A 14,662-nucleotide genomic window follows, 5' to 3' on the forward strand; every position below is an offset into this window, starting at 1 on the left:
AAAACTGAGACCAGCATTATAACGTTATAAGATAGGTTTAAAGAAGTCCCTCAGATGGAAAGACTGTGCTACCAGAAAGACGCTTTGATGAAGATCCCTTGAAATGAAGGCAAACATAAAAGACATTTATTTTTCTTCTGGCACTGGGAATTGAACCCACTAAGGCACATACATCCCCTGGCCCTTTTTAAAATTTCGAGTCAGGATCTCACTAGGTTGCCCAGTCTACCCTTAAACTTGGAATCCTCTTGTCTCAGCCTCCTGAAGTTGGGGTTCCAGGCAGGCCCCTGCCCAGCAAGACATTGTTGCTTAAATGTTTAATGCCTCTGAGATACTGTCTTTCTAAAGCAAAAGTAGTAACAGTGTCTTATGAGTTTATAGAACTTGTAGAAGTAAAATTTAAGACAACAACAGCACAAAAGATAGGTGGGGGGAATTTAGGGTTGTAAGAATCCTACCCTAAATGCAAAGAGATGCGTTACTATTTGAGGGTGGCTGTGATTGATTAAAGATGTCTATGTAAACATGTCTTTTAAAGAGGCACAGACAGATCAGTGTTGCTGTGGAGTCAAGCAGAGGTTGGCAGCCCACAGTTCACATCCCACCTCCCCACCTGTTCTAATTAATCAAGTTAAATTAGATATTATTATTTATTAAAGTCACCCCCGTGGGCTTGCTGACTAGCTGGGGCTGCTTTTGGATTCTTATGGCAGAGTCGAGTAATTGTGGAGTAGTTGCAATGGAGACTGCATGGTCCCCAAGGTCTAAGATACTCTTTTACTGATCCTTTCCAGAAAAAAAAAAAAACTTGCTGAGCCCCTTGGGGTTGCAGGAGCAAGGTGTCAGTGAGGAGGCTCAAAGAGGTGAGACAGTAACCCAGGTGACAATGAAGAGAATTCAAATCACAGCGGTCATGCAAGTGACTGGAATCAGGATCTATTTTCAAGGTAGAAGCAACACATGGTGGGCAAAATTGACAGTATCTAGGTTTATTTCTAGCAAAGAATACTTTTCTTTTAAAAACAAAACAACAAAAAACTTAGGCCAAGGGTCAACCGAACAAACTATATAAATAACTCTATAAGGGCTGGGGATGTGGCTCAAGCCGTAGCGTGCTTGCCTGGCATGCGTGCGGCCCGGGTTCGATCCTCAACACCACATACAAACAAAGATGTTGTGTCTGCCGATAACTAAAAAATAAATATTAAAATATTCTCTCTCTCTGTCTCTCTCTCTTAAAAAAAAATAGCTCTATAAGATTAATTGGGTCTGATTGAAGCTGGATTTGGATGTCAGCATCCTGTTTTCAGCAATCCCTCCCCCACTCCAAGTGGTTCCAGAAGCATCCTACATCCAGACCCCCACCCTCAGGTTCAGATGAGCAGAATTTGAAAACCACAGATCAATAAGGAGAGCCGTCTGCACAGCTCCCAGACGTGCCTTAACTCGCAATGCTGTGTCTCTGAGCACACACCAGTGCAGTGGTACTTGGCCAAGTGTGGGTCTACAGCATGACCCTGTGTGGGGGGGTGCAGCATGAGAGAGCTCACATACACAATCATGTCCTTACCTTGAAAAACCAGCCTCTACCTCAGAGCAAAGCCTGTCCAAGGAAGGGACATGGCCTTTGTCCTTGGAAAGACCCACAGAGCACTCCTAGGCACATACCCACCCTGCTAACTTGTTTATCTACAAATAACAGGAGAGATCTGCAGTACCAGGTGTCCCTGACTCAGTCAGGCTAGGTGGGGATCCATAGCAACCCCCCCAGCAGCCACCAATCAGCATGAGACAGGGAAATACCTGGGATGCCAGATGACCCCCCAGTAGTTTATGGTGGTTGATAACGTGTTGGGAAACCATGTAGTTCAGCACGTACACCCCTCTTGGCTTAAACCAATCAGTTCAAATGAATCCCCCTCTTGTAGTAACCAATCACCCCTACCCAACTTGTTCCCGCCAGTGAATGTGCTAATCATGTTTTAGAATTGTTATTTGATTTTCCTGCGGTGTGTGATGATTTGCTAAGAGATGCTATGATGTATGTGGGGTTCCCTGCCTTCTCCAAAGAATGTATAAAACTGCTGCAAACCCTGGGCTCAGGGCCTCTCAGCATCATCAGTTGCTCTGTGCGCGAGGAGGACTGAGCTAGATCGAAATAAACACCTCTTTGCTGCTTACATCGATCTTGGTCTCTGGTGGTCTTTGGGGGGTCCCGAATTCGAGCATAACAACCTTACTGTGTAAAGGCTCCTCAGAATAGCTAGGCCACTCAAGGTTTAAGTGCTATTGAAACTGTAGGTTTAAATGCTAATTTTAAAAATTGATACAAAAGAAAAAGTCTCCTGCTGGGGTCCAGCGAACACCCACTGCTTCTGAGAGTTTTGCTACCATCAGCTCCAAATGCCCTTCAGGCCCGTGCATGGGTGCGCGGGGGCACACACACACACACACACACACACACACGCTGTCCTTTCATGGCCCCACCAAAGGGGCATGGGAGAGAATTTGTTGTTTGTGAAAGAACTCAAGACACTCAAGTCCCTGCTTCTCAGGTGCTGAGGGCACCCATCTTCTCTGCAGACCATTCTTCCATCTTTCTGGGCTCTCCCTCTTAAATGAGGCAGCCCCACCAGCTCTCTGGGAAGACCGCCAGAGCCCCAGGTCCCCGGGCAGCTGCATTGGGCCGAGTCGGAGCCAAGGAGGGCGAGGGGTGGATGCCTGAGCTCTTCAGATAGGAAGACACCCCGAGACCCCGGAGGAGTGGGAAAATGTTTATTTTACAGGGAAAAGGGCTCTTGGAGCCGCGACCAGCGTGCACAGATGACTTTATTGCGTGTGTGTTTAGGTGACGGCGACTTACGGTCTGCACGGAGCGGGGTTAGATAAAGAATGTCCGTGTCTGACTCTGCAACCTGTCCCCTCTCCTCTTTCCTGTCTGTCCTCCTTTTCTCGATTTCTCTCTCTCTCTGCCCCATTCCCTGCCGTCTCTCACTCCCTCCGTAGTCTCTTCATCTCCCTCCTCGTCTCCCTGCGTCCTGGTCACCCAGCTTTCATTCACCGGGGACCCCGTCCAGGGCGGGCGCGCACACGACTCCAAAACCGCCGATGGTGGTGGCGTGCGCGCAGGGCTGCGGGGCGGCCGTTCCGGCGTGGTGCACCCCGCTGTCCTGGTCCGCAGCATCCGGAGCCCGCAGCGCGCCCGCGCTCTCCTGGGTGGGCGCCCTGCGCTCGGGGAAGCAGAAGCTGCACGTCTCCACCGGCTCGGGCGGCGCGTCCGCACAGCCGCCAGCCTCCATCGCGGGGTCTGTGGGGACAGGAGAGGACGTCGGCTGGGGCTGCCCTGCCCTGGACTGCTCTACCCTCCCCAGCCCCGCCCGGACTCCAGAAGTGTCCCCTAATCTAGGAACTAAGAGCCACCCCAGGCTCGCCCCTTTAGCACTCAGCTTTCAAATCGTAGCTCTCAAATCTTGGTTCTCACTTAAACCCCCCCAATACACACACCCTTACACACCTATGCCCCCCCTGCATACCCACACCCACCCACAGGGTGCGCCCCCCAACCCATTAGCTCCGAGAGCCTGCGTCCTGCGTACCTGTGTCCCATACCAAGATGTTACCGAGATAACATAGGGATGTGTCCCAGACTTCTACCTATTAAGACCTGGCAAACACATCTGCATCCATTAGCTGGCATAGATAGGGCTGGGGATGGAGCTCAGTGGAAGAGCACGTGCTTAGACATGTGCAAGGCCCTGGGTGCAAACCCCAGCACGGTCAGGGGAGAGGCGGGGACCCTAATTCAGAAGCAGGCAGTGACCGATGTGCGAGTCTGGTCGCACAAGCTGTAAAGAGGACCCCGGTCTCATGCACTTACCGTGGGAGGACTTGTTCCGGGTTCTGCACCGCCCTGCTGTGGGCTGGCTGGAGAGCTGACCTCCCCTCCTCTTGAGGAAGCAGGCCATGGCCACCAGGAAGCAGCAGAGTATGGTGCAGAGGCAGAGCCCCAGGGTGCTGTAGATCAGGACCAGCTGGTCGGCACTCAGCTTGGGTCCCACGAGGACTGCAAGACAAGTGCCCGACCTTGAGTTCAGGAGGGGACCCCACTCCCCAAGGCCCTTCTCGGGTGGCCAGCAGCCATCCCAACCCCTCCCCCACCCCAGCCACCCTCAGCGCCCCTTCCTGACACTGTGCTTCTTTCTCCCTCATTATGCGATTGGAATGGTCCCAGAGGTGGACAGGTGTGCAGATGACAGCGCAGGAAGAGAGTCTCCCTCTCTTCTGCACCTGGCCCCTCCTCCGTTGGGGAGCCTTCCTGGATGAGCTTATGCTTTGAGGGCAGGACCCGCAAGATTACTAACCAGCCCCCCCAGCCTTGGGATGCCAGAGAAAGACCCCGTTGCTGGGTCAAAACCCTCCTTTGACATTTTTCCTTATCCCAAGTTTCCTTCCTGGCCTTTGGAATTGGGACATGAGCTAGGTCCTGGCGTGGAAGGACAAATAGCTAGATGTAATAAAATATGCATATATTGGACTCATGCATGCAAACGTGTGCATGATGGGACAAGTTACCGAGCCCATTCTAGGTGCTGGGCACTTTTTTGCACAAGTATTTTCCTTCATCTTTATCACTGGATAATTGGTTGCCCCCAGTTTAAAAGAAAATTGAGAAATAATTCATCGGCCATCCAATTCATCCTTTGAAAGTATACATCTCTGTGGTTTTTTTTTTTTTTTTAGTTGTTGCCACCTTTGGATCACCGTGAATAGACTGCTAGGGAACGTGCATGGGTGAGGCTTCCGTGGATGTGTTTTTGAATTCTCTTGGGTGTAGACCTAGGAGCTGTGTTGCTGATTCATGCCATGATTGCTTAACCTCATCAAGAACTGCCAGACGGCTTTCCACAGCACCCCTGCGGAGGACTGCATATGTGGCATACGTGAAGGGCACCCGAGTGGCAAACCACTCCCCTCATGCCCGTAAGCGACACACCGCTTACCCCGGAGGCACAGCCCTGGGCCTGTTGCAATCCCAGCACTTGCTCCACAATCCACTCCTCGACTGGTCACCGCAAGCACAGTTAGCAGACATTGCATTGGTGGCTGCCTGTAACCTGCTTAGCTGCTGCCTGAGTATATCTACATGGTAACTGCACAATAAAATCAGACCTGCTTCCTGCCTGTTCTCTGGAGGTCTTGATTAGCGACTCCGCAGCCACACTCTCCTCTGCCCTGTTCTGTGGACCTCCTCTCTGGACCAGAGAGAGCCCATGCACACCCCCACCATTTTACACACCATTTTGCAGATGACAAAACTGAATGGCTAAGTGATATTGATTGTTCCCAGTCTTAGATCTGTGACGGGGAGCAGGTCTGATGGAGTCCCAGGCCACAGGGCAGGTACCGCTCATCCTTACACACACTCTTAGAGTCAAGAGTTGAGGAAGTGACGGGGCTAGCAGGATGCTGGTGTCACCATGGCATTTACAAAGTGGAGACAGGCGTTCTGGGTGAACTGGTACCACCCGTGGGCCTGGGGTGCTGTCTTGTATGTGCCTAGAGCTCAGACAGCCCAGAGAAGAGGGCACACCCGAGTGCAGGCACACGTGGTTCTCAGGAGGTGGTGCTCCACCTCTGGAGACTGAGGCTCACAGTTCCCACTGGGCCCTGGGATAAAACACAAATGTCCTACTGGCTGGACCCACGGGACAGAAGCCTTCACAGCTGAGACAGAATGGCAGCGACAGACAGCCACAGAGCAGAGGTGATTGCGTGATCATTCGGGGAGGAAGACCAGACATTTGCACATCTGGAATATTTTCAGCATGAGGTTTGCACGGACCAGACCGCTTTCCACAGCAGAACGACCACGGCCACCACATGGGGCGGAGTCGGGACTCATCTCACCCAGGAGGATGCCCTGGGGTGACCCTGTGCCAGCCTTGGCCCTACACCTGAGGCAGGCCTGGCCGCCCCTGCTTTTGCTCTCTTGGGAGACCTAAGCGTCAGAGCTGGGCCTCCAAGGTCCCCATCCCTAGCACCATCCCCCTGGTGGCCCCATGAGAGACCCCAAATGAGGCCAGCAGGAGACTTGCCCAGCTAAGCCCCGCCCCCTCCCAATGGCAAAGAATAGTCAACGGCCGTTACTTTTAGGGTACTAAGTTTCGGGTGGCTTTTCCACGCCGCAGTGGGTGACTCTCAAGAGCCCCTTTGATTTTAGGGGGAGTAAAGAAATGACTTTTCCAGTTTCTCTGCTTTTCCTCTCTGCCCAGACCAATGGTCTCAGGTTTTCCTGGGGGAAGTGAAAAATCGTCCCTACCTAGAGCCCAGCTCAGAAGTGAGGCTTCTGAAAGCCCCTGGACTAAGAACAGAAACGCAAATTAAAACTACCAAAAAAAAGTCATTTTCTACCTGTCCCCCAAGGGGTGTGGGAAAACAGGCGCCTCCCATGTTGCTAGTGCGGGTTGGCTCTTTTCAGGGCCATTTGAAACCATCTGTCACCATTTACTTTTAGTTCTTACTTGTTTAGTACCAAGGATTGAACCCAGGGGCCCTGTACCACTGAGCTACATCCCAAAATCTTTTTATTTTTGTTTTGAAACAGGGGTCTTCACTAAGTTGCTGAGGCTGGCCTCAAACTTGAGATCCTCCTGCCTCAGCCTCCTGAGTCATGGGGGATTACGGTTGTGCACCACTGTTGTGCCCAGTCGTCTGCCACCATTTAAAATGTAATTTTCTGATTCCTTTGACTGCCACTCTCATGTCCCCCTACCTACACACAGGATCACTCTACCCTGATCCCAGAGGGCAAAGGAGCTCAGTCACAAGCACGTTTTGGGAATGGAACCCAGGACCTTGTGCATGCCAGGCAAGTTCTCTACCCACTAAACTATATCCCCAGCATCAGGCAAGCTTTGTCAGAATCGATGCCCATGAAAATCAAGTTCCCAGAAGATGGCCCCTGGTTGCAGTTCCCAGATCCTACCACCAGAGGGCACTGTGCACAGCTTCTGCCCTCCAGAGGGCCAGGCAGGTCCCAAGGCATAGTTCATTTCTAAGCCAATTTTTGTGAATTTCGCTTTGCTTTTTCGCCTTATGTCTGTCTTTTAAAAAACTGTCTTCAAAGCCATCTCTCACTTAAAAATAGAATTTCCACAGCCTGCTTGCTGTCCCAGCTCAGGCTTGAGCTGTGCCTCTCCACCATATTATAAATCATCCCTTAGGGGACACATAGAAATTTGGTGACCCTAGCAGGGCTGAACCAAGAACCCAGTGTGGCCTGGCCTCAGACTGTTGCACTAGAGGGGCAGGAAGCCGTGGTGATTTTAAGCCGGGGCTTGGCGGCCATGACTGAATGCAGCTCAGTGTCTTTGAGCCTGTTTCCCTGTCTGCAAAATGAGGTCTGACGTTCTGTCTCTCAGCACCGAGATAATGCAAGTAAATGCACCAGGCCTGGGTGGAAATCCAGCAAGTCACCGAGGTCCCCACACCTCTAAGCTCACTGGCCACCGGGAAGGCCCTGGGGAGAGGTGGGCAGGGCTGGACCCGTGGGACCTCTGACACATGTGCCTGGCTCTGGCCTCCCCCAGACCCAGAAGCCTTCAGGGACGTCACATCCATGTGACGGTCCACTCGGCCTGTCTCTGCTTCCTACAAGTTCCGTGCACGCTGTGTGATGCTTGGTCGAGTGTGGGTGGGGAAGGGGGGTTTCCTGTGTGAATTAACAGCCTCACTTTTAGGTCACTGGGGGGGGGCCTTCAAATGTCCACTCTGTGAGCCACTCCCAGAGGACACCCCTTGTCCCCTGTGGGTCTAAACTTGGGAACAGATGGGACGCTGGGAGGCGGTTTCACTTTGGGTGTGTGAACTTCCACCGAAACCGTTTCTAGAATGTCACGGCAGCCCCCACTCCACTCACCTCTCTCCCTGGGGTCCCTGGATCTTTGGGGGACCCTCTTCTCCTCGAGGGAGACACAGACTCTGTCCAGGCCACGTTGCTGTTTTACGGCCCTTTTGCTGGCCCTTGGGTCACATTGGTGTTCATCTGGCCCGGGTCTCTCCAAAGTGGCTCCCAGGTCCCGGCTCTGTCCCCACCAGGGGGCGTTGCTGAGGAAGTTAGAGGAAGCTACTGTTTTGGACTTAGCCTTCTCCTGCACCGGGTCCTCCCAGAACCAGGCTAAAGATGGAAGTGGAACCTGGGTAATGGTGGTGCGCACCTGTAATCCCCGTGACTTGGGAGGCTGAGGCAGGAGGATTGCAAGTTTGAGGCCCAAACCCGGGCAACTCAGCAAAGACCCTGGGCATGTAGCTCAGTGATAGAGTACCCCTGGGTTCAATCCTGAGTCCCAAGGAGAAAAAAAAAATTTTAAAGGGAGTCATTCACGCGAAAGAAGAAACCAAGCTAAAAGAAACTAAGCTGTTTATCTGACCTTCCAAGAAATCAGGAAAAATGAGAGAAGGGTCAGATTTGCCCAACAGCCCAGTGTCAGCCCGCAGGATCAGGAAGTCCCTCTGTGGAAAGGTGGCCTGCAGGGACCCGATGTGAGCCAAGCAGTTCTGTGTCTATCTCCCCGTCGTCGTGGGTAAGAATCCAACTTCTCCAGATAAGACGCTATCCAGAGCTCCAGCACACACAGGGTCCTGGCTGTCCCCAAGCCTGTCACATGGGAACGCTCAAAGCTCATAGTGCCCTGGGGGACGTCTCTTTCCCTTTCAGTGCACCCCCCACACACCCCCAAGATCTGTCCCCTGGTAACCTGCACTTGTGACGACAGAGTCTTGGCAGACGTAATGAAATCGAGGACCTGGAGACTAGATCGCCCTGGACTAGGGTGGGTCCCAGATCCAATGACAAGTGTCCCCAGAAGACAGGGGAGGAGAGAGGCAGACACAGAGGAGGCCAGGAATAGAGACTGGGGTGAAGATGGGAATCGAGCCCGTAGTGATGGGGGCCACCAGAAGCTGGACACGGAGAGAGCCCAGCCCTGGGCAGACCTTGGGTTCTGACCTTCTGCCTCGAGAGCTGTGGCTGTGTCCACCTGTGCTGTTCTGAGTCACTTGGTCTATGGAGCAAGGTCACCGCAGCCACAGGAAGCCACCCAGCTCACCTGCAAGGGCAGCTGGCTCTCATGTGCTACACACACACACAGCAAATGGAAAGTCACCGGAGCCTCGAGAGAGCCCCAGGAGGTCCTTATGGGTGGGGACGGTTGGGAAGGAGCAGTCCTGAAACTCCCCCAGTTCCCCCAGGTCTGGGCCTCCCCACCTCCTCATGTCATGCCTCTGTTCCGCGCAGGGCCTTGTTATCTGTGGTCAGACATAGCCTCGCTCGGGACCCTTGCTGCCATCCGTGTCCCCAGAGGCAACGGGAAGATCGCCTCCCAGCCCCCTTCTGACCCTCCTGTCCAGTTGCTGCGTCCCTGCCTCCAGCCGGACACTGGCCTCCCCAGCCCGGCAAGAGAGTCCCTCTGTCATCTGGCACCTCGCCCCTCCCCGTGCCGTCTCCAGCCACCCCTGGCTGCTAGCTGTTCTGTCTCCTTCCCCTCCTCCTTTCTCTGCAAGTCGTCATCCCCCGGGATGTCCCTTTCCAGGCCACCAGACCTGCTAGACAAGTGGATGATGGATCACTGCGTCCCTGTGCCCCCTAGAAAAAAATAATATGTAGATATCGGGATTGTACCCAGGGGCGCTTAACCACTGAGCAACGTCCCCAGCCCTTTTGTCAATTTTTTATTCTGAGACATGATCTCCACAGAGTTGCTTTAGGGCCTTGCTAAAGGGGCTGAGGCTGGCCTTGAACTTGTGATCCTCCTGCCTCAGCCTCCTGAGCCACTGGGATAGAGATCAGTCTATCATCAGCATAAGTCTTGTCTGTTGTCTCTCCCTCCGTGAGACTCTGACCTCCCCCAGGCACGGCCGTCCTGAGTGGGCCGCCTGAGAATCCTGCAATCCATTGAGGTGGGCCTCACAGTGCAGGGTACGGGTGGTGGGGACAGACCAACCCTTCCACTGCGTTCAGTAGCTCGGTCACCTGGTGTCCTCTGCTCCCTCCCCTCCGGTAGGTCCACATCTGGGTCTGTCCCCTGGGCATGTGGCCCCGACTTCCTGTCTACAATCCACGCCGGCAGCCCACAGAGAGATGAGAGGAGAGAGCAGAGAGATCTTAGCCGCAGGCCACCAGAGAGATGCCCGGCAGGGAAGGACAGGGGACAGCGAGAGAATCACCAAGTCTCTGAGGCTCTGGGAGGGCCTGTGGTGTCCCCCGGTGACACCATGGTTCAGCCAAAGCTGCAGGGTGAGGCGCAGGAAGCTGACCCCCACTCCTGACCTCCCAACGTGTCCTTATGCACCCCACCTACACATCCTGGGGGCTCTGGCCCTGCAGCCAAGATGAAGCCCCTTCTGGTGAGGGGCTTGGCTGGGGGTCCCAAGCAGGATGTGACTCACCTCCTCCTGAGGGCAACCAGTCGCCCTCAGGAATCAGTGATCCCACCCATGGGTCCTGCTCTGGGTCCTCCGGCTGTTGCAGGGTGGACAGAGCCCATCTCTGTCACATACTTGCTGTGTGACTCTCAAGGGAACTTGGGCCTGCTGTTTGATAGGCCAAGGGCAGCTCCAAGGTTGTCTAGGGTGCTCACGACTCCACACAGAGTCCCCCTCCCTCCTTCCTAACACCACACAACAGGGTAGGGAGTCTCGAGGTGTCTGCTGGGTGGATCAATTCGATTATTTTTGACACCTGGCCCTCAGCAGCTGCCCAGCTAGGCAGACTCTTCTCACTATGTTCACAATGGCCATAAAGTTTTGTTTGGGTTAGTAATATCCCTTCCTTCTCATTCAAAGGAATTCTCTGTTGTCCCTAACCGGAGTCTGAGATTGGGTGTGGAGGCCGGGGGTGGCCTCTTGGCACAGTGCTCACGTGGATTGGGCTGCTCACGTTTCAAAAACTTGCTCATCGGAGGATGGCCTGAAATCCCAGCCGCTCAGGAGGCTGAGGCAGGAGGATCGCGAGTTCAAAGCCAGCCTCAGCAAAAGCAAGGCCCTAAGCAACTGAGTGAAACCCTGTCTCTAAATAAAATACAAAACAGGGCTGGGGATGTGGCTCAGTGGTCGAGTGTCCCCTGAGTTCAATCCCGAGCACCTACCCCTCCAAAAAAAATCACATGGTACTCCATAAATTGTAGAATTCTGTGTGAGTTAAAATATTTTAAAAAGTGTCATGTATAACTAATCCGTACAAATAAAAAAAATAGGTGAAAAGTTTTAAAAGAAAGAACCTCAGTAGCCTCCATTACAAGTCAGGCCATTTCTTCTGCTACTTTCTTGCCCACACACTTGTGGAAATTTTATCTAAATTGTTTTGCTATCCTGGGTTGACTACCCTGGCTTCTGACCATTTGCCTGGACTCTGGGCTTCTTATATCGCAGACTCTTCTTTTTTTTTTTTTTATATATATGTTTTTTAGTTGTAGATGGACCTTTATTTTATTTATTTATGTGCGGTGCTGAGAATCAGATCCAGTGCCTCACACGTGTGCCAGGCAAAGGCTCTACCACGGAGCTACGACGACCCCAGCCCTGCAGACCCTTCTGACCAGGCTTGGTGCCCGGCCTCCTGTGCATTCTGGCCCTCCCCACCCCAGGCTTACCTGGACCTGCCTCTGAGCCTCTGTGTTCCAATCCCTGGTACCTTCCTGAATTGTCTGACCTGGTTTCCGTCTCCCCTGTCTGCGGCCTCCTGAGCTGGGGTGGAAGGTTCACTCGACTCCGGAGTTTGTTCTCACAGAAGTATTCACATTGCTTGGGGTGCTGTCCGCAGATGGGGGTGCAGCTGACACAGTCTTTCAGGAGACGGTCGTAATATTTACCTTGCTCCTTGAGGCAACTGAGGGACTCTGGGAAACAGAAGGGAGTGATGGGTGACATGGGCCTGCAGGAGCTCTGGGTCTAATCTCAAAGGACATCAACGTTAAAAAAAAAAAAAAGCCACAGTCCAACTCAAATAGCAATCCCGGAATAATCCAAGTCTTTTTACAAATCGAATTTATACAAACGGAATGCTATGAATCATCCTCCAAGTGCTGTTGTGGCTGCATCTCACACATTTTGATACATAGTATTTTTCCTGAATCTAGTTCAAAATGTTTTTTTTTTTATTATTACTTCTTCTTTGGCCTATAGATTCTTTAAAAGATTCTTCTTTTTTAAAAATAAATAAATAATTTAAAAAAGATTCCATTTCTTAGTTTTCGAGCCTAGGAAGATGTTCCACTTATCTTTTAAAAGTGATAAACTAGATTCTTCAATTGCCTTCATTGTCATTCTTTACTTGCCTTTTCCAAACCCCATCAAGAAGAAATATATCTCCAATTAGCATAAGGAACAGAGGGGAAAGGTCAGAGTCCTCTTTGGCAAGTTGCGGGAGGGGATTGGAAGGCAGGTGGGAAAGCTCACATTAGTAGCATTTTGTGGGTTTTAAAAATAAATGGGAATGACAGCCGCTAGAATAAGTATCAGTGCCAAGGAGCAGAAGCCAAGAAAACTAAAAATCCAAGCACGTTGACCTTCAAGAGCCCGGCAGAACCTACACTGAGGATACAGAGACCTCTAATTAAGGGCTCCTTGAGGGCGCAGCTCAATGGTGGAGCGCTTGCCTAACATGCACAAGGCCCGGTTCCAGCCCCCGCACTGCCAAAAAAAAAAAAAAAATAGCTGGGACAATCAGTTTACCTTCTAGAAAGCCTGAGGATATTTTTATTTCCACAAGTAAACTTTCTTTTAAGATTCCATTTAGGGGCTGGGGTTGTGGCTCAGCAGTAGAATGTTCGCCTAGGGCATGCGAGGCCCTGGGTTTGATCCTCATCACCACATTAAAATAAAATAAAGGTATTGTGTCCACCTACAACTAAAAAAAAATTATAGTTTATGTTTTAGGGGACCTGGTGTGGGAGGGATTCATGATCTAGTATTTACAGGTAAAAATGATATTTTAAAATTCACTTTAAAATATTCAAGCAAAAAATGATTTGGAAAACAAAAAGGCAGGATTTTAATGATTTTTTTTAAAGCTGATCATGGGGACACAGGGCTAACTCTGTGTTTTTGCACGTTGGACCATTTCTATAATAAAATGAAGACGACCAGAAGGGCCTCATTCCCAGTGGGGAGTCTCAGGAGACCCCTGATATTGGCTCTGAGACCTGAACATTGGGTAGGAGGGAGTTGAGGGAGGATGAATGAGGAAAATGCATTTCAAGTGGAGGGCAGGGCATATGCAAAGGACCCGGGGCAGGAAAGAACACAGCCCCTTCAGGAAACTGAAAGGAGGAAAGTGGCGAGAGTCGAATGAGGGGGTGAAGAATCGCTAATGAATGAGGGCGTGCATTTCCTTCCCCTGACCCCACTTCTCAGCCCCTGGAGGGCCGTGGGGCCAGAGGGAGCTTTGCGGGGGAAGTAAGGTGTGGGGAGGTCCAGCTGTTTCCTGGGCTCAGGCCCCAGAACTCACTGCAGAAGGCTGTGCAGGTGCTCGGTCTCCGTTGGCTGCAGATTGGCTTGCAGGACGTGCAGCCGTTCAGCAAGGAGTCCCAGTACTTCTCTTCAGGGCAGGATCTCATAGCCACCCCGAGCCACAGGCCCTGTGGAGCTGAGAGGTAGGGAGCATAAGGGTGGCTGGCAACAGATTCCCAGGGACTATTCCCTGGGTCTCTCTCGGTGGGCAGAGGGCACCCAGGCAGAGCTGGCTCCCCATTCCAGCTGCACTGACTGGTGCCACCTTTCCATGCCTGAGTTTCCCCCAGCTACAAAATGCTTATTCTGAGAGTCCCTCCCTCCTTCACGTCAGCCGCACCCTGCCTGGCCGTGCTCTCTGCCCTCCTTCCATGCTGTGCCTCTTTCTGCCACAGGACCTTTGCACACGCTGTTCCCATTACATAAAAGGCTCTTCTTTCCTGCCACCCCACAACCCCTCCCCATCCTCAAGATTTCTGAAGGTTTTTTTTTTTTTTCCTTCAGGGAAGACCTTTCTGACTCCCCCGACCCTGTGACAAGCCACTTTTGCTTGTCACTGAGATAACTTTCCTTTCGTGCTGTGTCTTGCAACAACTATGGGCATCATGCGGAAGGGAGGGTCTGGACCCAATTGCTAGGTCCTCAGGACCTCGAGAGTGCCCAGGGAATAGTAAGGGCTCATGAAATGAATGGATTGTTTTTTAAAAGCCAACCTTGCCTACAGCAAACACTCCATCAATGTCCCCTCCCTTCCTTCCTTTCTTCTTATTTACTGTGGTGTGAAACACAGACAGGGATGTGTGCAAAGTGCACAAGCCTTCCCTATACAGTTTGGTGACCCTGGATACATGGTATCATTTCAGCCCACTGTGGAGGGAGAGACGGCCGGTTCCCTGCACCCTGGACCACTCCCTGGGGCCACCTCCCATCTCAGACTCTTACCGGGGGGTCGGGGTCGCTAATGTTTTGCTTTTCTGCTTCATTTGTTGCAATGCTGGGGTCAAACGAGGCAAATGCTTTGCACGGAGCTGCATCTCCAGTCCTGCTCTTCCAACTTCTTATCCCTGCCCTTCTAGAACTTTCCTGTCTGGCTTTATCTGCCCACACAATTTCCGAGTCTCATCTGCGCCGATGCTTGGCAGCCTGTAGGTACTCA

At 52.1% G+C, this 14,662-nt stretch overlaps 1 protein-coding gene across 1 annotated transcript in view; it reads right to left on the reverse strand.

Moving 5' to 3' along the window:
• Nucleotides 1-2,543: 2,543 nt before the first annotated feature.
• TNFRSF13B (TNF receptor superfamily member 13B) overlaps nt 2,544-14,662 on the reverse strand; it is a gene marked incomplete at its 5' end in the record, with an annotated part of 28,168 nt that continues 16,049 nt past the window's right edge. Inside the window, 4 exon segments of the mRNA XM_081271812.1 lie at nt 2,544-3,307; nt 3,878-4,063; nt 11,649-11,894; nt 13,505-13,642. Of these exon segments, the coding sequence (XP_081127938.1) occupies nt 3,054-3,307; nt 3,878-4,063; nt 11,649-11,894; nt 13,505-13,642 (824 nt within the window). The 3' untranslated portion in view covers nt 2,544-3,053.

This window comes from Spermophilus citellus, assembly GCF_964194105.1.
Source record: "Spermophilus citellus genome assembly, chromosome: 17".
NCBI lineage: Eukaryota > Metazoa > Chordata > Mammalia > Rodentia > Sciuridae > Spermophilus > Spermophilus citellus.